The sequence below is a fragment of the Neltuma alba genome, unplaced genomic scaffold (genome assembly GCF_004799145.2).
Source record: "Neltuma alba isolate B1F8T4 unplaced genomic scaffold, ASM479914v2 tig00011756_pilon, whole genome shotgun sequence".
Taxonomy (NCBI): Eukaryota; Viridiplantae; Streptophyta; class Magnoliopsida; order Fabales; family Fabaceae; genus Neltuma; species Neltuma alba.
Window position 1 is genome coordinate 907,106 of NW_021636384.1, and position 24,338 is coordinate 931,443.

At 30.9% G+C, this 24,338-nt stretch overlaps 1 protein-coding gene across 1 annotated transcript; it reads left to right on the top strand.

Moving 5' to 3' along the window:
* The first annotated feature begins 363 nt into the window (after positions 1-363).
* Positions 364-4,207, top strand: LOC114717566 (cytochrome P450 CYP72A219-like). Its single transcript, XM_028902761.1, has 5 exons — positions 364-619; positions 738-958; positions 1,964-2,211; positions 2,736-3,102; positions 3,735-4,207. The coding sequence occupies exons 1-5, from the start codon at positions 367-369 to the stop codon at positions 4,158-4,160; spliced, it is 1,515 nt and encodes a 504-aa protein (XP_028758594.1). The 5' UTR covers positions 364-366; the 3' UTR covers positions 4,161-4,207.
* Positions 4,208-24,338: the final 20,131 nt, after the last annotated feature.

Here is a 24,338-nt window from a genome sequence, read left to right on the forward strand (position 1 = left end):
AGCACGTAGGCATCAGGTTTTGAAGGATGTGTCTATCAAGCTTATGTATTATATTTATATATATAGAGAGAGTATTCATTACTGATGGGCTGCTATACTAGATAAGTTTTTCCCAGCATTTCACAAATTTGAAGCCTTGAACGTCACTTTTTATATCTTAAATAATATAGGGCAACATGACTTCCCCAACAGCCAAAAAAAAAAAAAACAAATTGAGGGAAAGCAAGTAGTGGAAGCAATCTTGCATGAATTAGTCAAACAAAAAGAAATTAATTTCAGCCAGCTTATTATACCCATCATAAACAGGCTATATTCCTTAGACTCTATCCCCAGGTTCTGAATATGGAAGACCACATGTTCAAAGCCATGGCGACCTCTTTTGCTTTCCTAGTTCTCTTTGTTTTGATGAAACTTATCCATAATTTGTGGTGGAAACCCAAAAGTATAGAGAGAAGATTAAGGAAGCAAGGGATCAGAGGCACTTCTTATCGGCCCTTCAAAGGGGACACGCCAGAAATGAAGAAGCTTGCCAAAGCCTCATCTTCTAAACCTATCTCCCTCAACACCCAAATTGCCCGTCGAGTCATCCCTTTTTATCACAACATGGTAAAGCGATATGGTAAGAAAACCAACCTTATAGTGATCATATGAACTAAATAATATATTTGGCTGCCAGTTAGCAAAACCCAGTTTTACAAAACTCGGTTTTGGGTTAATATTCCATTTTATTTGTGTAGGGAAAGTTTCGGTGTGTTGGTTTGGAAGTAGTCCAAAGCTGATCATAGCGGACGCAGAACTGATAAGGTTGCTATTAGAAGACAAGAAAGGTGAGCTAGTGCATCCACCTCTTAATCCACTGGTGAATCTTCAGCATTTGGGTTTTGCAGCCTTGGAAGGGCAAGAATGGAGTAAACGCAGACGGCTAATAACCCCTGCTTTCCACCTTGACAAGTTGAAGGTACCTATATATGCCACCAAATCAAGGCAGTTTTATTATGTTGTTGCAAAGTAGTACTACTCCTGGTCCTTAATATAAGCTTAATTTGAGTGGATTAAGAAATTAGTTAGATTAGTTGTTTATAATTAATAGATGTTGTCTTTCCCAAAATATCTTTGCTAATAATATGTATTAGCTAGAATTATCATTTGATAAAATCTTTAACATGTGCAACTACTAAAAAAACTACTTTAGTAAAAATAAATATATATATATATATATATAAAAGACAAATTGGACTGGGATTTATATTAAGGACCAAGAGTTATATATATGTTTATGAAATGTAAAGTACCCCAACCGGTCCTAAATCTAGAAGTTAGATAACAGATTTGCAGATATTAAGAAAATTAATGAAGTTAATTATTTATAAAAAATGTTTTGGCTTTCCGAAAATACTCATTTTAATCATTTGTATTAAAATTACTTCGTTAACATGTGCAGTTAAGAGGGAGGGAAAAAATTATAAATTTGAGAGACAAAATAGATCAAGGATCTATATTTAAGACTAAATCCTTTTACTATCCCTTATATTTAAGATAAGAGGGAGTAGTATATATGAGAAAACTAAAGAGGTAAAAGATGAAGGGAGATGTTCATATGTTTATGAACACATATTGCCAAATACTCCTTCCGTCTTAAATTAATATAGAAGTTAATTGGAAAATTTGTTTTGATTATAAATATATGATTTTGATCCGCTTTGTGTTTGAAATTAATAGTATTTTCCGCAAACTATCGTTATTAGTTATACATATTGAAGAAGGGTTTCCATATGTGGTAGTTTTCATTACAAATGATTAAAGGGCCGTCTTAGAGAAGTCAACAAAAAAAATTTTTTTTCACAAATAACTAGCTTAACTATTTTTTTTTTAATTTTTCTAAATTAGTTGTCATCTTATTCTTATATTTAGGATGGGAGATAGAGTAGTGTATATGAGAAAACTAAAGGGGCAAAAGATGTAGGGAATGGTTCCAGCGTTTTCAAGGAGTTGTTGCAACCTGGTGGAGCAGTGGCAGAAACTGGTAATGGAATCGCAAGGGAAGTGTGAGATTGATGTAGCACCACAACTCAGTACTTTGGCCTGTGACGCCATATCTCGAACAGCCTTTGGAAGTAGCTACCAACAAGGAAAGCAAATATTTGAACTCCAAAAACAGCAATCATTTTTAGTCCGCGAAGCCTATAACTCCATCTATATCCCAGGCTTCAGGTGACCATACAACTTCACAAATTAATATATAATAATAATATTGCATATGGATTCTTTTTGGTTATGAATACTTCACAGAGAAAGTCATATGAGGAGCACTGAATTATGATAATCCCAGAACGGTCTCTCAAAATGACTTAATTCCTATTTACTCCTTAGGGATTATTTTAGAATTAAGTTTTTTTGTAAAATGACGTAACTGCGCTCAATGAAATTAAATATATCACTATCTTAATTGTTTGTTGTTATTTGATAAGTTAAAGTTGCTACTTGCTAAACTGTTGTTGTCATTTGATAAATTAAAGTTGTTACTTGTTAAATTATTGTTGTCATTTAATTATTTTTTAGATTAAGGGAATATATATATATACTTTTTCTATAAAATTTAATCCTATACTAGTTGTGATTAAACCATTTTGGGGTCCTTAATTAATTGATATTTATAATTAACAATCAGCTTGTCATCTAAACTGTAAATAGTCTGACAAATGTTTCATATGTGGTTGTATTAATTCTATCCCCAGATTCGTACCCACAAGGAAAAACAAGAGAAGGTACCAAATATACAACCAAATCAAAGCAATATTGAAGAATATGATACGACAAAGAGAAGATGCAATGCAAAGAGGAGAGGTGGAAGGAGAGCTTGATTTGTTGGGCTTACTTTTGCAGTGCAAAGAACAAAGCATTAATGATCTGACAATTGATGATGTGATAGAAGAATGCAAAATGTTCTACATCGCTGGCCAAGAGACCACAGCCACCCTCCTCACATGGACTATGATCTGCTTATCTATATACCCAGATTGGCAAGACAAAGCAAGACATGAAGTTTTAGAGATTTGCGGTACAGCAAAGCCTGACTTCGGAGCCATTAATCGCTTTAAGATAGTAAGTTCTAATAATAAATAAATCATATTGAAATACTCCCTACATTTGGTTCAACACTATATATATATCTCTAGTTGGAGAAATTCATTAGTTCATTATAAGATCTTATCTTAATTAGTTGGGATTATATATGAATTAGTTATTGACCCAAATCTATACTCCTTCCAATCCACAACATAAGTCATTTTAACCAATTCATCAATATAAAAAAATAGTAGTTAATTCATTAAATGTGTTTCAAATTAATTTTTTTTCCAACTTTGTCCATATTAAATGAGGTTCTAAAGAAGAGAGAAAAATACAAGGAGCTACATTTAAGCCTTAATTGCAGGCACAAAATTGACAAAAAAGTATTAGTTACTCTTCAAATAACTTATATTTTAGACTGAGTCATTTTTCTAAAAACGACTTATATTGTGGACCAGAGGGAGTAAAGGTTTTATAGCGATATAGGGAGGTTGTGAAATGTTACTCCCTTGTGTTATTACCTCTAGTAGTTCTTAGGATTTGGTCATTATCTTTCGAGAAGGAAGAGCTAATTGTTTTTTGTTGAATATTTTGTTGATAAGATTGGTTTTTATCAACGTTGTTGTTTATCAAGTTAATAATATATACATATTTGACTCTTGCAGATACCAATGATTCTTGATGAAGTGCTGAGACTTTTTCCCTCTCTACCTTTTATCTCGAGATACACAACGCGAGAAACCAGGGTGGGAAATTTGTTGATACCTGCGGGGGTTGAGCTGTGTTTATTGGTGATGAATGTTCATTATGATGCCGATTATTGGGGTGAGGATGCAAATGAGTTCAAACCAGAGAGATTTTGTGAAGGAGTTTCAAAAGCTTCAAAGGATCAAATGGCATTTTTCCCATTTGGTTGGGGTCCAAGAATTTGTGTGGCCCAAAAATTTGCATTGATTGAAGCAAAGATGGCTTTGGCCATGATTCTCCCACGTTTCTCATTTCAACTCTCGCCTTCTTACACTCATGCCCCTTGCCTTCGTATTACTGTTAAGCCACAATATGGTGCTCCTATCAATCTACGCCCTATCTGAAGAATTAATGTGAAATGTATGAATAAGTATCTTAGGTATTTGTGTATATGCGTTGAAATTGAAAATTGTGGTTGTTCTTGGTTTAAGAAAAAGTCTCAAGGAATCTATGCGTGGATTAATTGTAAATATGGAATTAATGTGGTTAGATAAGTAATCTTAGGGGTTACTAATAAAATATCCTAAAGATGTACTAAAATATATAAAGTAATAGGGTTAGAGGTCATTTTTGTCCTAAAAGCATTCGCAAAAAAGTACTAATGGATGTCCATAAGTTTTCTTTGACTCAATACACTTTGAAAGTACTAAAAAAAAAGAGAGCAATATTACCATGTTCGTTACAAATAATTACGGTTAATGTTAGCTTTGACTCAATACACTTGAAAGTACTAAAAAATTAGTAATATTACCATATTCGTTACAAATAATTACACTTAATGTTAGTTTTTTAATTATTAGAGTTAATTTTTTTTAAATGAAAAGGGCAACATTGCTCCTTTTTAAACACTTTTTGAGTGATATTATGCCAAAAAAAAAAACTTATATAAATACTTATAGCTCTTTCAATGACCATTGACCCTTAAAGATAACGGACTTCCATCATAAGTATATAATTAATCGTGTTAATTAAGAAGTGTATCATACGAGAATCTAATACCTGATATTAATAATTTATGTCTGCTTGTCTACAAAATTTATTTTTTATGGCTAGGTACATATATTTTTCTACTGGAAGCAATCATGCTCGCCACTAACGTGGATATTTCCCGTGAGAATTCAAACTTTAATTCGTCACACTGTAAAGAAATAACTCATTCTATTATACTTAAATCCCATTATCTACAAAATTTAATTGTCTCTCCCCAAATAGCATTTGGCCGGCTCAAGTATGGATCCAGATCCTCTCACTAGCGGTTTTCTCAGCATCTCTCAGTATCTTAACATCCTGCCCGTTGAGATGATCCAAAGGCTCACAGTAAACCACATCATCAAACCCGTTGTCCTTTCCTAGCGCAAGCCATTCGACATCAAACAGCAAACAGAGTCATGGTCATTCTACTGGGCACTGTCATGGAGATAGAATTTCAAAGCCAAGAATGGCTTCGCCTATCATGTATCTAAATGCCTCTTCTTCCTCCATATTCTTTCCCTTTCTTTTTCATCCTCTACTGTTTCTCATTCTTCGATTTATCTTAGCCCTTGCATTCCTTTTAATTTCTCCTGTTCATTCTTCACCATACTGGAAAACAACCATGTAAAATCAGAATCTATGTCTATTTGTATTCCTTGATCTCTAATTTGCTTGCCCCATATGAAATTAATGCGCATTTATTTTTGTGGGTATTACTACCTTCAAACATGGATTATGCAGATGATGATGAATCAATTGCTTGCTGAGAGATGATGGAAAGGACAGCAAAGACGAAACATATATTGTTAAATAAACTAATATAAAGATTTTATTAGTTGTCCAGACTCGTTCCCCCAAGACTTTAATTTGACCCTTCTTTATTTGTTCTTCTGCCCTAAAATCTGGTTAAATTCGAAGACGATGAGCACCTCCATATTGGAGGCGCACTCTAAGCCACCATTTAACGGATACACCTATTATCCGATTGGACTATCCATCGGGGTCCTTCTTCTCCCTTTGCATTCATCACCGTAATTTCGTGCTTGGCCATGAATCTGACAACTGTCACAAGTTCGCAACGCAAGCTTTGGCTTACACACCATTGTCGTCGGAGATCCTCCGGCGACAAACAGCCCATAGGTGTGGGTGACGCGACCTTGAAGAGGTATTTGTTGTTGTTATACTCCGAAGTGATGAGTGATCAGAAAGGTGGCGCCGGTGGTGATTCTGCGGCTACTTGCTCGATATGTTTGTCTTTTTCCCATGAGCTCTGTGCTTGCATCGTCGAATGGCTTGGACCGGGGAGGGACAATGGGCCTCATGATGTGGTCTATTGCAAGCCTTTGGATTATCTGAACGGACAGGATTTTAAGATACCGAGAGACGCTGAGAGAAACGCTACTCAGAGGATCTGGATCCCTCAAGTATTCGTTATATTAAGATGGACTCTGCATAGTTGAATCCATCTGTCGTCCGAAAAAAGTCAAGGCCCATAGCAAATATACGAATTTTCATTTAAACTAAAATTATCTGGGTATTAGTAACAGGAATTGGTCTAACAAAAAAACTAGTTCCTCGTATCGTGACAAATTAATATTCAAATTCCTGCTACGAGATGGATCCAGATTTAGTACATGATAACACTTTAAATAGGAGTGTCTTTAGTAAGTGGATATCTATACATAATAAAAAAATAATTGTGTATTAGTCGGTGAGGACTTTTGGCCCCAAAAAAAAAAAATCAGCGGCGATTATTTAGCTGTGCCGGCTCAACGATCCTTGTTGATTCGCTCGTTTTGTAGTTCATGACTTCGAGAAATGCCCACATGGTGTACTTAGGACTAATATTGCTGATTAACCGTTTGAGGGAATGGAGTTAGAATAAATCTTGTACATTTCTCCTTTAAAATATGTCCACATGGTGTTTGAGAAAATGCCAACTTTTTTTCTGGGTAAAGCAGTTAGTAATTATTATGTACAATATGGTATATACAGTATGGTTTTTGATCGAAATATACGTAAGTAATTATTATATATACTTCCGAACATTTCAAAATGATTAATACTTTATTGATCAAAAGAATTTTGTTTTATTGGTTCATTATACAAACACACATACGCGCACACACTCTGCGCGGGGATAGATGCTAGGCAAATGAGTGGAGAATACGAGAATTGGGCAGAACAATCTCTGAAACGCCTGGAAATAAAATGCCTGATAAGAGTTAGGTGTGTAAACTATTTGAATAAAAGTCAATTTAGTATTGCGGAAATAACAGATCATAACATTATGATGTGTTTAAAGCTAAGAAAGATTGGTCAAGCTGATGAGATTTGTTAAAATTTACAAAATTGTAAATTCAAATTCCACGACTAATATAAAAACTTTATTAATAGAGTGACCTATAAGTGCTTCTGTAAACACTTTTCGAGTCATAAAACATAACCTATTCTTGATGAGCTTTCATGACCCAACTCAACCAAAATTTTTGTGAAAAAAGAGGTATATTGAGCCATACAGTAATTAAGGACAAACGGGGGATAAAATTAATAGCAACATAAATCATACCGATATATATACATATCTATGCTCACATTTAATTTATTTGGTGATGAAGAAGCATAGCTAAGACTCTTTTCAGTAATTGAATCATCGTCCTTCGAGCCTTAACAATTTGAAGAAACCCCCAGAGAGGTGCGCGAATACACCATAGATATACATTCTTCATTGACAACTAAAATATGCTAATGGATTTACAATATCGATTCACAATGGTGTGTTTTGTCTACGAACAATTTTAGACGCCCATCCTATTTATAAAGAGCTTGTATCACTGGTAATTCGTGGAAGAGAGAAAATAAAGTTCAGCAATTGTATCCAAGTTTCTTCTTAATTTTGTTGAAATTTCATAAGCTTACCTTTATTTATTTAGATCAGAAGAAAGAAAAGGAAGCATGACACGCGCTTTTGTTTACAGGGAAAATGTTTTGGGAAATTCTTTATTGCAACAGCAAGTAATGGGAGAACCTAGACATATAGTTTACCTCCAAACTTTAATATAAGACTCAATTGATTAATTTTAAGAGATTGAGAAAGGTACTGAATTACTTAATTATAACATATGTTACATGATCTTTTTAAAATACTCATATGGGTCATTAGATTGTATATCAATTTATAAGTGAAACAAATTAATTTGGATAAAAACAATAAATATAGATACTTTAAAGTAATTTAAGAATTTTCTTAATTTCTCTAAATTAGTTAACTATATCTTATATTAAGAAATATAGATAGCATAGAATTACATGTCCTAGAACCACTAACTTCTTTGTTTAGCTTAGGTTATTCATATATTTTATTTGACAAGTTGCAAAAGTAAGAGAATATACTTGTTTTTCAAAGATGCGTTTGATGTGAAGTTTCGGAACAAAAGAGTCCAGTTATTGGTGGTTACAACAAACATAATTCGTCAACATCTAATAAATTGCATCTAGTAAAATTCAAATTAAATCTTACCAAAGTAAAATGTAGCATAATTAATTTAAAAACTAATATTTTCTTAAAATGTTATAATAAAATTTTGAATTAGATTTTCAATAAGTAAAGTGACTTATTTACTTGAAAATATGATTTAATGTCAATGATTTGGTGCTCATATTATATTTTAAATATGCAATAAATCTAAACTAATTAATAACACTTCGAAAATAGGAAAACTTCTTTTAAAGCCTGATTCGAACTCTTGGGGCAATAAAATGCCTATTTCAGGTAATAACAAAAAGAAAAAGCACGAAAATTTATATAGTACTCAAGAAATTGCATTAATTGGCCGATAAAAAATACCGTGTTATGTATTGTTACGCCGGCTAACTTACGTACTTTGATTTGAATGGGTCCAACAACCCAAAGACATACACATAAACATCGAGCTTAGATTTTCTGTTCATTGATAAAATACAAATTAGCAATGGATTACTAATTACTTTCTCCAGTTCTTAATATAAAAGTTAGTTTAACTTTTAATTTAATCATAAATATAAGAATCTAATCCACTTTATCTTTTATATTTTTTTAAAGTAATCATTATAGTAATTTCATATATTAAAGATTTTATTAAATGATAATTTTAGCTAATACACATTATTAGCAAGAGTATTCTAGAAGAGACAATACATATTTATTACGAATAATTAATTCAATTAGTTTTCTTAATCTCTCCAAATTAGTTATCTATATCTTATATTAAGAACTGGAGAAGGACCAAAGGTAGTATCTTATATTTGGAAAATTTAGTATTAATTATATGATTGTCTTTATTAAATTTACATTGTTGAAGAAACATTTGTATGTACGTTCGTTTTTTATTACTTTGAAATTTTCTTTAATTTCATCTAACTTTTCTTTCGTTTCCACTATTTCTCTTCCCATCATCCTCCTTGTTTTACATCAACGCGCCTAGGAACCCTTTTATTGGTGAGGACAACATATTAAGCCTCATATCTGACGTAAGGCTTCTCATTTCATTTCAAGTCCCCTCACACCTGAGCATCCAAACAAGTTCATTTTCTGTTGGGCGGCAGAGGTGCATGTAAGCAAGGCTCTCTACGACGCCAAGTGGCAAAATTGTAGGGTACAGTTTCAAAAAGTACTGGTGTCAAAGAGATTTTTCTTTTAAAGAAAAAAGCAATGATAAATCATGCCGAGCTTGTAATTTTTTATATGATTATTACGTAAAATATGTTTATAAGTGTTTTTTAAAGCTGTGGCAGCTTCCACCCAGCACGCGATATGATCGACGAAGCGAGGTCGCTGATTTTCTCCAATTGAGATCTTGAGATTTCTTTCTCACACAGAGAAGCGTTAAAATGCACCGACCTTATTGTCAAGAAGGCCCACCAGTCCAACTTTTCAACCACAATGCTTCAAGACCCTCCTCCTGATTGTCTTGAGCTCTTAGCCAATGATCATCTTTAGTTTGTTTTTAGCATTTTCTGCTTTTTTTTTTTGCTTCCCTTTGTTTTTTAGGTATTAGTCCTTTGCTGTAAGCCAAATTTTCTTGCCTTTTGAATTCAAAAGAAAAAGTATTTTTTAACGCTATCTCAAACATATAGTATATCATGCCCCTTGTCATGCTTTTTATAAGTTACAAATAACCAAATTAAAATTATATATATGCAGATAAAAAAGTTGACTAAAATTTATTAAAAATATTAAACACGTAAAAAATGTATATATAACTTGTTCTTCAATAAATATCATTCTCTCTCCACCTCCATTGTTCCAATTTTCCCTCTCCACCTTCTTTGCTCCGATTTTCCCAATGCACATACTCAATGGTAATTATTATTCAAAGGATCGAATTGATGAAGATGAACACCCCCTGGCCTTTGGAATTTACTTTTAAATTTTCTTAAATTTCGGAGGCAGAGAAGAATGATGAATCCTTGACCACGTCACTCACATGGGCCTTCACAATTAATCCATCCATATTCCATACATCTATCATCTCTGCTCACACAGAGAAAAAATAGCGAATGTAGAATGTAGAATTTTGTGATCTTAACTTGAGGAGAGAGAAAATTAAATTAATTCTTTGACGGCTGGCTTAATTGAGATCACATATTCAAACATCCATCTCAATATATCTCATAATATTTCATATCATCTTAATTAACTAAGGATATATTTTGCTCAATCTAATTAATTTGATTTATCTTAATTAATTTGAGCATTTAAAACATATATGTGCTTGAAGCCGTTTCTTACTCAGTCAAGACTAATTAATTAATCAAATCATTTATTGAGTCTCGCTTGCCCAAACTTTATTGTGCTTACTTTTCTAATGTGCCTTTATTATTATTACACTCGTATATTATTTAACCGTAATTAATTTTGCAAGATTAAGAAAGCCACCGATCCTTCCTACAATTTCAACACTCACCTAGAGGCACTTTTACGCCAAGGCGGTTCACATTCCTCATAATAGTAACTAGAGGTGTTCATGAGACTGCTACCAAGGATGAAGACAATTGGAATGAGATCATTTTTCGGTCTCATGTTCTATCCTGTTCTGTTTGGGATGAGATATAACCACAACGGAACATAGATGTCCTGTTTATTTTTTTAAAAAAATTTAAATTTTTTTATTTCAAAACCAAATGTACTTGGAGTATAAAAGCTTATAATAAAAATTATATTAAAATAGATAAAAATTGATAGTAGTGGAAAATTAACAAACAAAATGTTTCTTTTTTAAATACAGAAAATGTATAAACTTAAAATATCTCTTAAAATATATCATATAACCCATACAGAAAAACTTATAAATAAACTACATAGTTATAAAAATTATAATATTACTATAGTAATGATAAGTAATATAAATTAATAAAATTAAAAAAGCTAATATATCGGGACGAAATGTTGTGACAAGACCGCTAGCAGCAACTGACATGACTTTGAAGTTTGAACATCCTCTCCTGAAAGAAAGTTCAATGCCAGAAGAAGAATTTTCACAGAGAATAAATTGAAGTTCTAGGGAGGGATGAGCAAGTAAGAATTTAATGAGTGTTCACATTGGAAACTTAGGAATTAAGATCTTCCAACTTTCCTGAATTTAACTGTGGCTCCTATCCATTGATTTCGCAAGTCTATAATTATTTATATTTATTATTTTTGGATTCTTTTAGGATAAAAATTTTTTTAACCATTTTTTAAAACCTGAAAAATTCAAATATGACTAGGTTAGTGGATGACACACCTCTCTTTATGTGTAAAAAATCCTTTTTTTTTAACTCAAAAGATAGCTAATTTAATTCAAATTAGTAGCAAGATTTTGAATACATTAATCAAAGTGTAAGAGGGGTTAATTTCGAAGTGCTTTCCTCATCATGGCTTTCCACCTAAAAGCAGCGAAACATCACTATCCCAGAGTCAAGAATTACAGCCTTTAAGACGTCTTATCTTAAAACGAGGATCTCAATGCAAGTTTCTGAAACTTCAACAAATTTTAATAGAAACTTGTGTGAACTTTCATAAAATGCTACAGCCTAGATCTGTTCCTTATAAATAGAAGGCGTCCAAAATTGGAGACAAAACAGAACGAGGTTGTGAAACAACATTCTACGTGAATGCACCAGTTCTACATTTTTGTGTTGCCAATGAATTATGAATCCAAAATCAAATTAAACATCTATATGAACATGTTAAAATTAATCGTGCACCAAAAATCATGATTATGTTGTAAGCCATACTTTTAATTAAGAAAACTATGGTTTCCACTCTCACAATTGATTATAAGATGACTCCTAACACCCCTGAGTCTTTCATTTGCTGTAGTGATTTTTATTTAATTTTGATTCAGATTCGTATTAATGCGAGACCAATGTTTGTGGGAAACTAAGCCATAACTGGATCGCAAATGGCTGTGATGTTTATGAGTTGGACAAATACATATATTAGTCAATATTAATATGATGTGTATATTATTTGTGCCGTAACCAAGCAATAGTGTACGACTTTATTATGTATTTTTACTTCTTTATTTATTTATTTATTTATTTATTGTAATTTCGTTTCATTTTATACTTTTACTTTTATGTAAAGATGGGCTGATAGCATCGGTAACAATTAAACTAAATAATGGGAACGGGAATCAAAGGTCAAGCCCAATGGACTCATCATGTACATTTAAATATGATAAGTCCAAAGGGCACATCTAGATCAATCCAAAAACAAACCACCATCAAGACCAAGGACGAATTACATAAACAGTTGGCGTGTTAATCAGGTCAACCGTCCGAATTTAAAATTTGTAATTAAAAATTTTTAAATTAAAATTTTTTGAAAATAATAAGTAAAAAAAATTTTTATTTTAAATTTTATATCTATTAAAATAATTATTTTTAAAAATTAAAATAAAAAAGAAATAAATTTTGAATTGTCTAGATCACATTTAGACAGTCTAAACTTGATAAGTCATGAGTGCTTATCAATGTACACATGCTATTGATCTATAATTGTTAAAAATACTCATTCCCATAGATTACATGTAGCAATTTCTCCTATTGTTGAAAATACACATAATGTTAATCCATATTCAACATACAAGCTACTATACAATATATAGGAATGATGTTTGGCATAATTTTAATATTGATTTTTTTGATAACTGATAGACATCAATACTTAGATTAACTGCTTAAGGGTTGTACAGGAGTTTTGGTATTTCCTTTAATCACAAGATTATCTCAGTATAGCATTTAATCTTGTACCTACATGTAAGAATTTAATAATGCAAAACCTAAAGTTATTTGTTACATTCAATTTCTTACGAAAAGAAAATGAAAGATGAAACATAAACCATCGATCAACTAAGTCCTTTTGGGAACTTGCTTAAGAATAAGAAAGAGAAATTCTATGTAAATATAATGAAATAAGATTTGATCCTATATCTATGGGGTTCTATAATTATTTATTTAACGTCTAGGTTGAAATATGACCTTCAAATTAAGTTTTGAATCGGCATATACTGCCAAAAGGAGTGCTTTTGCAAAAAATCAGGATCTAATACAAATGGTACTACCTCCAATCATAATTATGAGACCTTGTTTGTAGATGACAAACGAGGTCTCATAATTAGAACTAGAGGTAGTACCATGTGTAATGGTGTCATTTAAATTTGGCTATGATATCATTTGATACCACACGCATTTTCTCAACATAATGATTGTATGTAGTTTAACGTTAGAAGATCCAACTTTCAAAAGTATGCACAACATAGTTCATATAGATAAGAAGTGATTTTATATACTGAAAAAATTAACCTGTTAAAAAGATAAAATTTTATTGGAATGGTTATGTTCTTGTTTGTTGTTGCTTGTCCTTTGTCTAATTTTGGAGGTAACAAAACTTTTTCCAAAAAAGTCAAAGTTAGCGACACAAGAATCAACAAGAAGGAATAGTGTTAATAGATCTAAATGTTCATTTGTAACAAAATTCATAATTTTAGATATTAAAGAAGCAGAAAAATTCTTAACACAAAAATATGCTTCTACTATAAAAGAAAAGTAACCAAGAGAATCTACGAAGGGATTGACAAGAGAGTACAAAATGTGAAATTGATAAGGATGACATTAAATGTTTTTTTTTGGCCACATAAGATAGATTTTATTAGGAGTGTCCTATTCCATCCTAATAGCGTTCCATCTGAATGTCTCGCATAATTTATTTTGAATTTTTAAAATTTTTTATTTGAAAACCAAATGTTCATGGTGTGTATAATTTCATGATAAAACTTATATAAAGAAAATAGATAAAAATTAGTCAAAAATCAGCAATAATAAAAAAAATTAACAAAAATTCATTTTGAAAGGAAGAAAACGTATAAACTCAAAATATTCATTAAAGTGCATTGTATAATCCATACAGAAAAAAATTGTAAACAACATAACCATAAAAATTACAATATTATTAATGATAAGTAAAATAAATTCATAAAATTTTAATTAAAAAAGAGGGATAATATATCACGATGAGACTTAGACGGGATACCCTGTCTTGTAACATTCCATTTTTTTCCCCTTTATTATATGTTAGGATTTAAGTTATATGGGAATGAGATTAATCAATAATATTTAAAATTAAATCTTATTGAATAACTTGAAAATCATAATTTTGGTGATATATAAATTAGGGGAAAAAAAGAATAAGTAAATAAATATTTTTTTAAAAAATAAAATAAAATAAAATTTATACATATATAATATATACATATATATAAATAAATAAAGCATGCCTGGGGAGTTTGGGAAGGGGGGAGTTACCCCTTATCTTTAAAAAAAAAAAAAAAAAAAAGGGTTGAAATAGTGGGTCACGTGGCCCACTACAATCAATTCCCTTTTCCTCTCTCCCTCTCCCTCCGTCCGGTTCTTCTTCGTCTTCGCGTCGCCTGGTCCGTGCCTTCTTCCAGCGAGAGAGAGTGCGTGAGTGAGTGTGAGAGGAATAGAGAGGGTTTGCTTTGGGTTCCTTTAGGATATTTTGGTAAGTTACATTCTCCCTATCTTTTCCTATTTACCTTATTCTTCTTATTTTCTTTAAGTTATGCCAAAAATGCATTTTGTTAGGGCTTGAGAGATTTTTGAGGTTTCTAACTTATTATTATCATATCAATGGAGCTTATGGGGTTACAATAAGAGTCTTATGACTTAGATTTTTATTTGGATGGTTGATTTGAGGCAATGTAAGTTAGGATTTGATTGAAAAATTGTGATTTGTATTTATGACGCTATTAATTTCGAATTTAATCTCTTAGTTTAGTTCATTTGAGGTTATATTGAGGACTCAATACTTGAACTTTAAGGATTTTTGTTGAAATAAGAATGTCAATGTTGGAGAGACTTGTTTGGGTGTTTGGAATAAATTGGGGAAAATATTATAAGTTATTGATTCTAATGAATGGGGAATGATTAATGGAAGAATGGAATAGGATTGTAATAATGATTGGAGGCATAGTTGATATATGGTTATTTTTCTAAGAGTTAAAGTAAGCACTTTTTGGAGATTTTTGGATGATTTGAAGGAATTATTCTTATTAATAATGTGATTGAAAGAAATAGAGTTGGGAAGTATAGAAATTGTTATTTGGAGAAATAGATGAATTATTATTTTTCCTAAAGATAATTTTTAAAGTGAGCCAATTATGGGGATTTAATTAATAAACTATTTTTAATGTTATATTACTTAGTTTTTATTTATGAATTAATATATGTTTATAAATTCATTATTGTAGAGTGAGCTTGGTTTGGGCTCTTTGGTCTTGAATCCTCTCATTTTAGTTCTTGTGTCAAGAATTGAGGTAACCACTTTCTAATTTACCTTTATACTTGTTGATGTGATTATAAGCATATGTTGATATTATAAATGTTATCATTATATGTTATAGTGTTTTATGTATAAATAGTGTGGAATAAAAATATCAAATTTATGCTTTGACAAGTTTGTTAGTTAAGTGGGCATGAATTGTTTTATCTTGAAATTATATTGTTGATGTTGAACAAAATTGAGTATTGAATATAGAAATAATTTATAGATATTGAATTGTGTGAAACTGAATTGTTGAATTGCTTATGGAATTGTATCAGGTTGTGATGGAGTATGATTGTGGGAGGTTTGGTTATTTCATCCCATGTGGTATAATCGCCACTTGGCACCCAGTGGCTGGTTTTAACATTCTAAGGGCCCTCGATATTATCCTTACTTTGGTCAGGAAGACATGACACCTTTCCATATTCTAAGGAAAGGGAACCCATGGTCCAATGTGAGCTCTGTAACTTTTGGCCGAGTTATACCTCATTATTAGAGAGCTTGGTGCAATCTTGTTAAAGAAACGAATCCTGTTATGTGTGAATAGCTCATGAGTTTTGTCAAAAGTTACAAGGATTGTTGATAAAGTTCTATGCATACAAATTGCTTTTTGAATTATTATATATTATTTTTTTGTAAAGATGTTTACCCTATATGTTATTTGAAATTGTACTTTAGCCACTTAACTATCTTGTAATCACTTCCTGTATACTTGTTGAATTGGAATTTTAGTTACTGGGTCAATTTGACTCACCTTTTGGTTATTTAATATTTTTTAGGCAAGAGTTCAGATATTGGTCCCAAGAGGAAGTTGCCCGAGAATTGAGTTTCCCTTTTAACTCTGTATAGCCTCTATTTTGTTATACACGTCTTGATTGATGTATATTGCCAAATTTAGGGCTTTTTTGTTATATTTAACATAATTTTAACTTTTCGCTACATTCTGAAATTGTACTGTTGGGCGAGCCCTTTTAGACATATATGTGACTTTTATTTTGGTGGTGATTGTTATGGGCGGTAGTGACTGTTATTCTGACAGGCTTCAAAGGCCCTAGCCTATTTACAATTGGTCTTAATTGTATTTTGAGATTTCAGAGTATTGCTAATGGATTTGATACATACATGAAAAATTAAGTGTTGATTATTTCTTGTGTTATTAACTATCTTTACTATTCTAGAATAGTAGCTACTATTCTGTTAAAGATATTAATTGTTAGTGACTATAGTAGATTTCTATTTGATTGGTTTTATTCTTCCCACCATAGCTATTACTTAAATGTTTTTGGCTAGTTCTTTTCTATTTATTGATCTTTAAAGAAATAATTATAGTTCTAGAAATGATTAATTACACCACTTCTTTCAGGGGTTGTTATATGTCTCGTGTCCCATCCTGTATAGAAAATTTTCGACATGGAACTATCTCATCCCAAAATAACTAGGACCGGGTGGAACATAATTGAACACCTCTAAATTTTATATCTACTTAATGGATGATTACTCAAATTCTCTTCACTTCAGGTGAGACCCATAACACTCGGGGACTTGCTACCAGTATTTTGTCTTCCTTTTTCTTTGATTTGCCTTCCAAAAAAAGAACTTATTATTGATGTAATTAGTGATGGAAAAGTATTTGGCTACTAATTTCTAACAGATTACAAATAAAAACATCCTCGTTAAATTTATCAATGGATTGGCTGCAAAATTTAAGTTGGCGACAGATTAGCGATAAAATTTCATTCCATTGCTAAATTTGTAGCCACGAAATTTTTTTGTCATTGATTTGTTGCTAATGTCTATTACTAAATTGCTTGTCATAAAAAATTTTGTTGATAATTCTATTCTATCACTAATTTTAAACTTTTATTGTTTTAGATTCTAATCTTACAATAATTTATATAATAAGAGAAGAATATTAATAACATTTTTATTAAAATTAATATAACACAAGATAGAAACCCAAAATAAAAAAAGACTTGTACCCACAGCTCCATTAACCAAAATAATGTTGGGGTGAATTTTAAATTTGAATCATCATTAAACATTAAACAATATTTTGAGATTTTGGAATAATTGTGTTAAGGGATCGGAGGGTGTGGGATATCAGATGGTATCAAAGCTCAATCTAGACAACACCATTACAAATGATATTAGAGTCCAATTTTCGTAAAGAAGTACCATTACCCTTCGTACTTGTAAACATGACATAACAAGTGCTGTAAAACGAATGACCGCACATACTTTGATGAAAGGCAAAAAAAGGAAGTAAAAAATATACTCAAAGTAATCTTGAATAGCTGCGGGTGATTTATCCGACATCAACACTTTGTCTAGCGACGTCATTGGAGGAGAGGAGTTTAGTTGTTTGCCACAGTGAAGTAGCGCAAGGAACAAGAAAGAAGGGTTTTCAAATTTTATATTCCTATAATACTCCTCCGGCTCCTAAATATATTTACACTACAAAATAGGTCTTATATTTAAGACCAGAGTAGTATAATTTATTGTTTTAAAAAATAAGAGTATTTTGTTAATAACTTGTTTTAGCATAATTCTGTTACTTAATAACATTAAAACCCGTGGTTTTGTTAAACTATTTTTAATATATTTTAAATCTACCACATGCTTTGAGCACCAAAGTTCTAGAATCTTCTGGTTGATATGAAAAGCATTATTTCTTTTTTAGTTAAATATTTTAAATAATGCGATACATTTGCATTTCAGGTAGTTGATTTGATTAATCTATATATTTATGCATAAAAACTCTAGTCAGCTAAGATGAATAGTGTGACTATTTTTTCTTGAAAAAAATTGGGTAATTCATGAGGCCTATTTTTTTTTTTCTTTGTAACATGAGACCTATATTTGACAACAATGAGTTAAAATCAAATTTGAATTCTGAGATTTAAAAAGAATATGTTGAGAGGAGGTTGTAGTGAAAATTCCCGTCCCCCGGGGGGGCTTAAGACTCCGTTTAAGAGTAATCACCATTTTATCGTTTTAACTTTTCTAAATGTTCAATTTTGAGGTCATGAAAGAAATATATACATATATAAGGATTTAATAAAGTACATAAATAGCATGGTTAAATTTTGCTGACATCATCCCCATAGACTATATAATAGATTTATGCTGGTTACGGATTAATAGCATCTGTATTTTCAACAACGGGAGAAATTGTTACGTGTAATTCATGGATGGTGCTTTGTCTTTTTTGAGTCTAGATTGGCTCTTTGGACTTGCCATATTTGAATAAAGATGGGCCTGATCATTGATTTTTTTGGGCACGACAGAGGTCTAGGCCTATTTACATGAAACCAAATAAGCTGGGGATTAGCTCCCGGCGTCTCTTTTCCATCAAAGGCCGTAGAGTTTCGGGGTTCTCGTTCACATTGTTTAGTTTAATTGTTATCGATGCTCTGGACCAATATATGAATATTAATAAATTCTTATTAATCATTGTACACGCACTTAACAATATATTGGCATATGTAATAAAATTTTAAGTTTCTTAAGTTCGTTATGTAAAGTTTTTCAATAATGTTTTATTTTTGAAATAATGGCATTCAATTATAAATCCACATAAATAAAATAGGACACATACATATGTGTAATTAGAAAATTTAATATCATGAATATAAGAACTTGAATTAAATATTTTTCATAAAATTATATATAGTGGATTAGTTAGAACGAACTGTTATAACTTTTAAGCATTTTTTTTTGAAAAAAACAAAGGTTGTCCGTTGGTGTTTACAAATATATATATATATATATATATATTATCATCGTCATCCCGGTACTCAAATTTATGCAAAACATGGATACAAATAAAATAACAAAAAGACTTGATTATGGGTTACTTTCCCACAACCACAAAAGTTGGTCTTACATCAATATGAACCTGCATCAAAATTAAATTAAAATTAATTACTACAGGAAATGAAGAGACTTAATTAAATTAAAAGGCGTGTTTGGATTTATCTCGTAACCAACAATTGTGAGAGTTGAAACTACAATTTTCTTAAAGAAAAAAAATCCAAACACATATGCTTAGATGAATTATCTACAAAAAAAAAATCATGATTATGCTATAAGCTATTATTATCAGTTTTTTAATTTCATAATTGATTTTAATATGTACAGGGCTACTATTTAGTAACTTACAAGAATGAATTTCAAAATATCAAAAACTTATAAAAATGAAGTAAGTGTACTCACGTGAAGAAGCTTGACCAAGACTTTTTCCAAGGTTCCAAGAATTGGCCTCCTTCGAGCTTCAATAATTTGAAGAAGTCCACGAAAAGGAACAAGGACACTGAGTAGATATATATTCTTCTTCATCGGCAACACAAATATATAGAACTGGATGGTGGATTTACGTACAATGCAATGTTGTTTCACAATCCCGTTTTGTCTCCAGTTTTGGACACCTCTTCTATTTATAAGCGAGGAACAGACCTAGGCTGCATTATTTTACGAAAATACAATCAAGTTTCTACTGAAGTTTGTTGAAGTTTCAGAAACTTGCATTGACATCTTCGCTATTGGGATAAGACGACTTAAAAAGCCGTACTTGTTGACCATGGCAGGGATAGTGATGTTACACGGGTTTTACGGGCCAAGTCATACGGTGGGTGAGGTACTTGGAAATTAACACCTCTTTCTCCTTTTTGTTTTTGTCAGAAAACACCTCTTTCGCTTTGATCTAATAAAATTTTTTATTTTAAAAACGAGAGATCACTTACCCATAAAGAGAGGTGTGCCATCAGCATATTTATTTTTGAACTTTTCAGGTTTTAAAAATGGTTAGAAGTCTTATGCTTAAAAAAAAAACCAAAAATAATAAATTATTTATAATTATGGACTCGAGAAATCAATATACAGAAGCCATGCACCTTTAACTCTGGGAAAGTTGGAATATCTTAATTCCTAAGTTGCCAGTGCGATTACTTGTTACCCTACTTTATTATGAAAGATTCCTCATGGGAATTCATCTTTTGATTTTCAACTTTTTCTTGGGAGAGAACTTTTTTTTTAATGTGAATGACTCAGTGAGATTTGAGCATCATTAGATTCGCTCTAGGTAACTCTTTTAAAGACTTTTTTCCCCCCTGCATTCACACATATTTGATCTCAAAAAAACCTCATGTTCTTTCCCTATAACCAACATCTGCTGGTTTTTTTATTTTTTCGGGAGAAATTGTTTGAAGACAATAGATCTTTGATTAAGACTGGGTTGCGATCATGAAGAAATTAAAGGGTGCTACACAGTACCAGATTAGCTTACTCTAGGGGAGTGTGGAGACTATTGGACTATAAAAGTGTGCCGGTAATAAAATAACAGTATACATCATCATCATGATGATAGTAGTAGGTTTACAGGGAATGTTTGGATGAGTGTAAAAGTACTTTTGAAAAGTACTTTCCTGCAAATCGAAGTAAACTCTTTCAAGTATTTACTTTGTATGCTGTAAAAGCATTTTTAATACCATAATTTTACTTCCACCCAAACACCTTTACTAGAAAAGCAGGCACAGAATGGAGCTGAGCCAGTGGAAGCTAATATGTGATTAAATAATTAGTTTTGGCTGAGTAAAAACTCATTTCAAATACAAGTTTTAAAATTTAAATCCTCAAATTAAGATAAATTAAAATAAATCCAAAATAAACTATCCTTCATCAGTTAAGATAATATGAAACATTACCTCATATCCTTAATATAAGATCTACTTAATTAATTTGAATAAATTAATAAAAATAGTTAAAGTACGTAGTTATTTGTGAAAGACTAGTGTTTGTTTTACTAAAATATCTTCTTAAATCATTTGGATTGAAACTAATATTCAATACAAACGCTTTTAACATATATAATCAGTATGGTTAGTTTGGATTAAAAACAAATTAATTATAATCTTATATTTAGAAATAAATTTAATTTTACAGCTAACTCTTACGTTAAGCATGGGAGGGAGTATTATGACATGCGTTCTCCTCTATCTCTCTACGCTCACAATTTTAAGACCACAAAATTCTTCCTTCTTTTTTGTTTTTCTTTGTTGTAACTAGAGATGACGTATCGACTGCGTGCAAAGACCCAACATAATTTCCTGCTTTCCATCGTGTGAGCCACGCTGTCAGCGATCTGTGATTCAGCCACACTTCTCTGCCTTCGAAATTTAACAGAAAACGTGAAGATCAATTCTCGAAGAGCTTACCTTCATCTCCGTCAACTCAACTCAAGTCAAGTCAATTCAGCCCTTCGAATTTGGGATAGTAATTATTGGACTAAACTATAATTTTAGTTTTTTAATCTTAAAACTGTTTAAAAAAATATTATTACAAAAAAAATCATCATTTAACATTAATAATTTTAAGATTAAAGAACTCAAAATACAGTTTAAATCTAAAACTTTATGTTGAGGGATCAGATGCAGCATACTGTAGCCTAATTATTGCGTACCGCTCTTCCTGGAGTGACATACTATTTTTTTAGTAGGTGTAATCTCTCACTTGTTATTTCGCAAAGTGTTTATCTTCTTTAAATTTTAAAATAAGTTTTAAAGTTTTTGAAAGATCTCCGAATAACCGTGTCTACTATGCGTTTCATCTTCACTTATGTCACCACGTGGAACTTGCCGCTACCGCCTCCACTCGTCTGCGTAAATTGCGTGCTTCTGGTTTTCGTTTATTTCGAAGAAATAAAATACCAGAATGCACACTAAACTAGTTGAAATAGTAATTTAAGGATCAGTTAGTCAGATCAAGATTAACTTAGGACAAAATAGTCATAGCAAAATAATTATTAAAAACAAAATACCACAAAATAATCAATTAAAAAAATACAAGGAAATATAACAATAATTTGATTGTAACAAGGGTTGAGGTACATCCAGCATCTCGAAATATTTTCTCAAATACATCCAATACCCTAAAGTATTTTGTGATGCATCTAACATCCCAAAATATTTTTCAGGGGCACTCAGTACCTTGAACTATTTTTTTTGCCTTGGTATTTCATGGTGCTGAATACATTACAAAATACGTTAAGATGCTAGTTGCACTTGAGAAAATATTTTGAAGTGCTGAATGTACCTTGACCCTTCTAACAATGACAAAGTATAATAACATCGAGAATTTTGATCTCTATGATTTATCAACAACTAAGATTAATAATCATTCATGTCAAAATTATTATTAAAATTCATTTAAATCTATAGTGACTAAGATATTAGGAGCTAAATAAAAAAATATGACTAATGGCAACATAATTATTTAAATAGGTTTACTCCCGGTTGACCCGCTTCATGCCCAAACCAAAATGAGCCACTGGTGCTTGTTTATTTCTTGCGGGGTTCACTGTTCACGTCGTCATTCTTCTTTTCTTTTTTTTTCCCCTTCATCCTTTTTTTAATTTTGTTTTCTATTTTTTCCTTTCTTTCTTTTTTTATTACTTTTCCTGTAAAATAGAGTATCTGGTTACATTTTGTTACAAAATTACTTTTCATTATGATAATTAAATTTGGCATGAAAAGTAATTAAAATAAATTAAATAAGTATAAAATATTCATAAATTTAATCAATTACATATATCCCAAAATCTTTATCTATTAATTAATTATAAAGGAGGTCCTGATTATACTCTTTCAATTTAAGGTATGAGCTAGATAAATAATTTATAAAATAAAAATTATCTTAGTTGTTTGATCGGTGCAAATTTCATGATCATCATAATGATAAATATGGAATGCTCATCTTAATTTGGACCATTCAGATTGATTTTGAATGGTTCAGATTAAATTTAAAATTTTATACATTTTAATTAATATTATTTTAATAGATACATAATTCAAAGTGAAGATACTTTTATAACTAACACTTTTTTTAAAAATAAATTTATCATTAAAAAAACTGCATATTAAAAATTTTGAACCTCAATCATCCTTATCAAATTTTGAATGATTTAGATTGCTTTACACCAATAAATACATGGTGTGAGGAACCATTATTTGACATGTAAGAAATTTGTGTTGGTTTTCTAAATGCATTACCACTAGAAAATATAGCTTTTATGACACCATTTAATGGAGGTTAGAAAGAAAAACCGCTGTTAGAAAAGAGGTATGACATTTTTGTAACTAAGTTGCGATAAATATTGCCTTTTCATGGCAATTATATAAATAACTACCATGAAAAATGAAGCCAGGCTGTAAAAAAAAAAAAACACGCTGATATTTGATATTACTGCAATGTTTACAAACGGTAAATACTTTTTATAGTGGTTTTCTAGAAAACTACTATTAAATGTTTTTTTTAGTGGTAGTCATGTAGTTGATCACCGTGAAAAAGATTTTAAAAAATAATCCTTACTCGCGATAGTCTTGTTTTTTCACAGACACGATATGATCCTTTGTAATATTCCAAATTTCAAAGTTAGGATTTAAAAGACCTTTAGAAGGGTTAAAGAATTAGTTAAGATCTTAGAAAAATAATTATTCCATAAAAGCCTATTTTTGAGCAAGAAATGCATAAAAATGGAGAAAAAAATAATTATTAAAAATATATAATGGCCTAGAATAGTGAAGAAGAAATTATCGATAATTATTTTGAAAAATAAAAGAGTTTACGGAAGGTTTTATTTCCCAAAAAAGGGTGGGGACAATTTAAAACCTAATTTTCTAAATTAAAG